The sequence below is a fragment of the Panicum hallii genome, chromosome 9 (assembly GCF_002211085.1).
Source record: "Panicum hallii strain FIL2 chromosome 9, PHallii_v3.1, whole genome shotgun sequence".
Taxonomy (NCBI): Eukaryota; Viridiplantae; Streptophyta; class Magnoliopsida; order Poales; family Poaceae; genus Panicum; species Panicum hallii.
In genome coordinates, this window is record NC_038050.1 from 31,520,269 (window position 1) to 31,527,254 (window position 6,986).

Genomic DNA, 6,986 nt, shown 5'->3' on the forward strand with positions numbered 1-6,986 from the left:
AGGATTAAGCTGTCATCGCAAGTGTCGAGTTTTGTTTCCTGGAGAGCTACAAGTGTAAACCTTTCCTGGGCCACCAAAACTCTGACGACCGAGCGGCGAGCTCTTGAATTGAGCCCCCGTACATTCCAAATCAAAATATTGTCTGTTAACATTTGGAACAGGTTTGCGACCAGTATAGAGAACGGAACAACCACTTAAATTAGAAGTGGTTCCGACTCGACCGCGGCGACAAACGGCGCCACATTAGGCAGTAGAACATCAAGGGCCTCACACTGAGACTCGGATAGGGTGTTTGTAAATGTATCCACAAATTGCTGGAACGAGGATGCATCCGGTGGTGCCGTAGAAGACGTTATCCCTAGCCGTTTCATGAGCACGTTTTGAGCTTGCAGCGCCGGCTTGGTTGCTCGTTGGCGCGACTTTCTGGCCAACCGCTCGCTGCGTCTGATCACCACCGCCTTGGGTGGTGAACGACCCTGCATACAGTGGTGGCGTAGTTAGCGGCGGATTCACGAACGGGAGTGCTTACATCTGCCGGTATGTGCAGAGGCAGAGCAGCAAATGTCCCGCATGTTGTGGTTGCATTGCGGCAGCCGTCAGGCGTGCAGGAAACGACCGGTGAGGGGATAACATCAAACCGTACCCTCTCGAGGATGGCTTCATCATTTTCGGGCGAAGCAGGCCCGCAACAGCCCTGCTGGCCCAGCAAGGTGTTGCCGGCCCATTGGCGCACAGAGGCCCACTGGCAAGAGCAGCTTCCCAAAGCATAGGATCCTCGACCGTTCCCCCACGAGGGGCAGGATCCCGGCTCGGAAGCAAATCTTCAAGCCTGGGGAGGCGAGATGTCTTGTAGCGCTTGTTGTCCTGCAGAAGCCGCACCCAACGGTCGCCATGCAGCCTGAGCCTCAAGGCTCACGGGGTCAAAGGCTGGCGTAGGCGGCGTTGGCTTGTTGGTGAAGAGAGGCAAGGGTTCCTCAAGCAGTGAACCCGCAGCACGCGAGGAGTGGGCAGGCTGGCTGTCCCGTCTCACGTCAGCATGCACCGTGGCCAGGCCTCTGGGCAGAGAACGTGCGTGGGCCCCAAAACGGAGTGGCGCCGGGAGCGACCGCCCGAACTCGACCTTTTGGGAGTTCCTCAATTTTGATCCACCAGCGGTGCCGTTGTCTCCTTCGATCGATGGGCTTGAACTGCCTTTGCCTCCCAGGCGACGGAACACCATTTTCCTGGGTAGTGGAGGGGGGCTGGAGGGGTCACGGAAGCCTGGATGTTCATCTTCATCCTCGATCAGACTCACTCCACCAACAATCAGGCCAGCCGTAAGGATCATCAGACTCCTCAGAGCCGCCCCTTCGATGCTGAATTTCTAGGATCTCGATTTCAACTCTATATTTCAGCAGAGGCAGCTTGAGATGCCACACAACCACCTTCTACCAACCAACCACCTTCCACCACCTTCTACCACCTCGCTCTCTGCTCCGCCGATGAGTGAGCCACCGCCGCGTTGCGACGGCACGCCACCGTCGAATCCTGGCGACAAACCGGCCTCTGGCTCTTCCGGTCGCAGAACCAGGACACTCAACCCATCTGCCACACCTTTTACCCCCTCTCCTGGTGCCGGCACTTCAAGGTCGCCCAATGGGATCTGCTTCAGCATCCCATCGTCGGACTCTGAGGAGGAGGAGGCTGTGCTGTGGTCCACGCCGCGTGTCTCCTCCGCCAAAGGGAAGGAGGTCCTGGCCGCTGATGCCGCCCCCCCACCCCCCCCCCCCCCGCTCGGGCGTGTGGCACCCTCGTCGCGAGGTTTCATGGCGGACGCTCGACGCGCTGCCCCACCACCCGCGGCGCGCGCTCCTCCTCCGCCACCTGGTTGCCCTACTCGGTCGTCACACAACGCCCCACTGGTGGACGATGACGGCTTCCGCTTAGTCGTCTCTAAGCGTCGTGCGCGCGAAGAACGGGCCAGCGCTTGGCAGCGACCCATGCCGGCCCGCCGGCCGGTTCCGGCAGATCTCGTCGGTCGTTGTTTCAACTGCCTGTCATATTACCACGTCGCTGCTAGTTGTCCAAACCCTTCACGCTGCTTGCGTTGCGAGAAGGTCGGACACTCGGCAAAAAACTGCAAGCGAAGCCGGCATGGGCCACCCCCAGCTCGTGGCCGTGGTCGGCCGGTCCGTCGTCCTGACCGCGACGCTGATTTGGCGATGGCGCGACGACGACAACATTTCGCCCACTCGGTTGCGTCGGCTACCACGGCTTCATCTGCCTCGGGTTCCACCGGCCGCACGTACTCCGGCCCTCCCTCTATCTGCGCGGCATCGCCTATCCGGGACATGCGGCGCTCTGAAGTTCACTTCCCCGGTGAGGCCGAGCCTCCGGCCACGATCACAGGGGTGGATTGTGCAACCCCCCCCCCCCCCCCCCCCGGGGCTTGAACCCATCGGTCACCCCTCCAGACGGCCGAGCTCCAGGACGTGTGTTCTTCCCCGTTCGGAGGAATTGCAAGCTGAAGAAGAGGCGCTGGCTGGACGCGCCTTGGTCGCTCTGGTGGTCGGCACACGTCCCAGTTGCTCCATCCGCCAGGCTCGCCGCTTCGTCGTGGAGAACTACAATATCCTGGATGATAGCTTCTCCATCCATCGTTACCAGCCTGAAGATTTCCTCCTCATGTTCAGGGATAATGCAACTCTAGAGAGAGTCCTACACGCCCCTCCCCTTGCACGGGCTGACATGATCCTGAGATTCAAGCGTTGGCAGCGTTTCTCCACGGCCGATGACGATGACATGCAGTTTCGGGTGCTGGTCGAACTGCGGGGCATCCCGTCGCATGCTTGGTCCGCCGCGGCAGCCTGGGCGGTACTAGGCGATGCCTGTGCTTGCCCGCAACCCACGCCGGCAACGACGGCACGCTCGGATCTTCGCCGCTTCCAGGCGGTTACGTGGTGCGCAGACCCTGATCTCATTCCGAACGTGGCATTCCTGCGTATCCCAGATCGTCGTGAGCCTAATGCTGGAGCAGAGCTCTTTCTGCGTCCGGATGAAATTATGCAAACATCCCTAATACTTCAAATTTTAGTCCTTACACTAAATTTTTTATCTTATTAACAATAATAGGACCTGAAAATTGGAATTGCATATCACACTAAATTGTAGTTCAAGTTCATATAGATCGAACTACAACTTGATGATATACATTGTTCTGAGAGGAAATAACTCATTCTCCGTTAAGGATATATCCATGAAGCGAGAACTATTACATTTACCAAGGAATAATTTTTTTTCTTTAGGTATAGAGAAATTCCTGCTAGTTGTAAACAGGGAACATTAGCTGATTAGCTAGCATGGTTAAGAGTCACCCAAGAGGATAGCCCCAAATAGTTTGTCCTGGAGTTCACAAGGCAAGCCTGGTCTGGTCTCACTCTTAGAGCAGACGCCAAACATTACACAAAGAAAATTTAACTTTTTTGGCCATTCTTTTGGCCTTTCCCTCTCACTCTTTCTGCACACTTGACTATAACCAAAATAAAAAGAACAAGAACGATCCAAACAATCATTGATGCTGTCTCAGCACACTGAAACAATGGATTCAATTAGATCAATAAGCGGCGCGAGCTCAGCCTTGTCAATCAACTTGAATTCCTGCACAAAGAAAGGTACTGATTCAAAAAAGGAAAGGACAAGAATTAATTGATTAATTCAATTAATTAGCATTTTCGGCTTACACCATGAATGATTCTGATAGAAAAGATGTCACACTCACTAACATAATAAAAGGGAATATATGCCAAATAACATGCATGAGGAAATGACAGGTTTGAAAATTCAACAAATGAAAGTTATCAGCAACTTTTCTATACTCGCATATCATTTCAAAAAAAAATTCGTTTTCCTTCAAACAAATGAAAACTCTGAACTTTTTAACTGATTAGAACACATCATTCACTAAAAATATTCAGCATGAGATGGTACACTTTCTAACTGATCAGAACTTTCTTTGCTTGCTTTGTAGTGCTCTGTGTTGGAGCTGCCAGTGTGTAGGAGCAGCTCCTTTTAGTATATATTAGAACTAAAACCTGTTGTTAAACCTTGCTCGTAATTAATTGAAAGGCAGAGCTCCTCCAATTGCTTAAAAAAAAGGCACAAGGATGAAGGGGAGTATCGGGAGGCAGCATACCCAGGTGAACAATGTAAAATGCTTGAAGCAGGTGTTAAGGTGTGCCTCTTCCTTAAGGCTCATAATCTTCTGAAAATGTGTGTGGTAAATATGGGCATAAACACGGAAAAGGCGCTTGAAAATCGTCTTCACAACTTCCTTGAAATTTTGTGGGAAAGGGGTTCCTGCACAAACGGTATAAGGCAATCAATTCACATAAATGAGATATTCTAGTAGATTTTTTTTTTTTGATGGGAACAGGAGGGGTAGGACCCCTACTGGTTAAATATATTAATAAGGAAAGAAAAGGACAAGTTTACAAAAATTACAAATTGTTCAGGGAACACAAAGAGTCTAGCCAAACCAACATAGTAGAATTGACAAATGGCTTCTTGTCCAGATAGTATCAAATTCAAATGAGTCGTTAAAGTACCAAGTTTCTGAGGGAAGATGGATTCGTCATCAAGCTGGGCCTCGATCCAGTCCATCAAGTACTCAACATATTTCGGCGCTGAAACCTCGATCGGTTTCTTGATCTGCACCCCATCAGCCCATCTGTACTCAAACCTGGAGAAAGGATTTATTGTCACCAATTCAAGCTCTTGGAAACCAAATCAGGAGTTTCGTGTTTGAGACCACATGTCCCTCCCAAAGAGGGGCATGTATCTTACTTGGGTCCTGCTGACATTGTGGGGCATGTAGCTGGTGTGCAGAATTCCATCAGAGTACCGTACAAGATGTTCACCTGGTTGAAGAAATCAACAGCTGTGAAGAAGCAACAGCTATGTCATCAGCACATGAGACAGTTGCATGGTACACTTGTCCTGTTAACATATAAGAACAATGCAAAACTTACTGTTAACAGCTAGCCATTCATTGAGATCCTCCCCCGGCGGCAACCGAACCGCATCCCTCAAATTCCCGCTTCCTAAGGTTGCATCGATGTGTTTTTTCAGCTGCACACCCTGTATCAAACACAAGAACGCAAAGGGAAGAAAAAAAATGATGCCTTTTTAGCCCTCCACATTCTACTGTCAGAATAGAAGTATTGGTCTGCAATTTACGAGAGCCTGTCAGTAAACTGTTCTCTCGTATAGTTTCGACTGTCATATAGTTGTTGAAGACTCCAATAGTTTAGTTCTCTATTCTCATGTGACACGGCACTTACTTTTTTCTTTCTGAAACGATTTGTGAATTATGATCACAAATAAGAAAACAAAGCCCCATAAAAATACTAAGAAAACAAGGAATATATATTATCCGAAAGTTAAAGATCGGCGATGACCTTATTTCCGGATGGAGCATTCTTCTTAGGCCTGAATGTCTTCTGATTCCTGCTCATAAACAAAGCGCATCCACACAAAGAGTGATCAGATAAGTACGTACAACCAAACAAGAAAAAGCGAATACACGGAAAACTAATCCATGCATGGCTGGAAAACTCCATTGGTACTTCAATTACAATCGACGAACAAACAAATGTTTTTTTTTAAATTGCAGCCGAGAAAGGACGTGCAAGCATTATTGTTCCCTAGGTCAAAACCATTATTTTGCTGCTCCCTTTTCCTTCTCTGTTTCCCACACATTCAGATTATCAATAGTGCAACCTTCCACACCTACCAGAGCCAGATTTTTCGCTGGAAAAGCGAGGAGTCCGAGAAAGAACAAACGATCTAAAAGAAAAAAAAAACAGCGACGCAACATGCATACATCCCAATTGGCTTCGAATCAACCAAAGGATCAACAACCGAACAGAACAAAAGGAAGCAGGAAGAGGCCGCAACATACTTGCTCCCAAGCCCGAAGAGACTCATCTTAATCCCCCCTCCACGCCTCGATCAGGAACCAGGCCGGGCACGGGAAGGAAGGAAGGAAGAAAGAGACCAGCAGGCGGGCGCCGCGAGAACCGGGAGGTGTTGCTCTCGATCGAGCAGGGCCGCGAGGGAATGGAATAGAAGGCAGGGGAAGGGGTCGTCGCGGGGGGTTTCCTATTCTCTCCTCCGCCCGGGGCTCCGCTCCTCTCCTCTCCTCTCCTTTCTTGCCTTGCCTTTTGGTATTCGCCCCCCCTCCCCTCCCTCCCCTTCGTCGCGCGGCTGTTGGATGCGTCGCGACGCAATGGCGATGGTGGTGGCGGGGGGAGGTGTTATTTTAGATGGAGTTTGGCGGGGTCCTATGAGCGGGCGGAGAGGCTAACCTCAACCTCCACTCCTCCCTTTGGCCAGCCTGGCACCCGCGCCCTTTCTCCCCCATCCGGCCCCACCTCACCACATCTCTCCCTCCTCGTTATATTTAGGATCATATCGGAGACCATGATTTGATTTGGATCCCCTCCTTTCCTTTTACTGACTGACGACTAGGGGCCCGCAGCAAGTCAAGAAGTCATGGAAGGCCCGGTTTATGAGATCCCATTATTAGTAATCTCTCGGTTCTAGCAACTAAGTCAGAGGATCTCTAGGTGAAAATTTAAATATGGCTTGCGGGATAAGGCGGAGACGGCGTCGTCCATGTCGTTTTCTTCATGAAGTGGTGCTTTGGAGGTCCTTCGATCTGCTTTGTTACTTCAGCAGCACGAGTCGGACATCAAGTTTCTGAGAAGACGGGAGATGTGATGGTTTGATGCTATGTAAAGACTTTGCAAGGATTAAACGTAAGTGAAGAAAAAAGTTGAAGTTTAGTCTTCTAATTTCTTTCTTTGTTTTAGAGTTTTCTTTCTTATATCGGAGAACTTTATTTGAGATTTAGAGTGTAAGAACTCTTGTAATATTTGATTATATACATCCGGTAGGTGGATATATATGCCGGTCTATTTTTTATTAAAGATTGGTTTCATCCTATA

At 50.0% G+C, this 6,986-nt stretch overlaps 1 protein-coding gene across 1 annotated transcript; it reads right to left on the reverse strand.

Moving 5' to 3' along the window:
• Positions 1–3,305: 3,305 nt before the first annotated feature.
• LOC112878356 (MOB kinase activator-like 1A) lies at positions 3,306–6,301 on the reverse strand. Its single transcript, XM_025942817.1, has 7 exons — positions 5,939–6,301; positions 5,436–5,484; positions 5,007–5,115; positions 4,822–4,915; positions 4,584–4,717; positions 4,172–4,335; positions 3,306–3,636 (listed from the first exon to the last, which is right to left on the reverse strand). The coding sequence occupies exons 1-7, from the start codon at positions 5,962–5,964 to the stop codon at positions 3,562–3,564; spliced, it is 651 nt and encodes a 216-aa protein (XP_025798602.1). The 5' UTR covers positions 5,965–6,301; the 3' UTR covers positions 3,306–3,561.
• Positions 6,302–6,986: the final 685 nt, after the last annotated feature.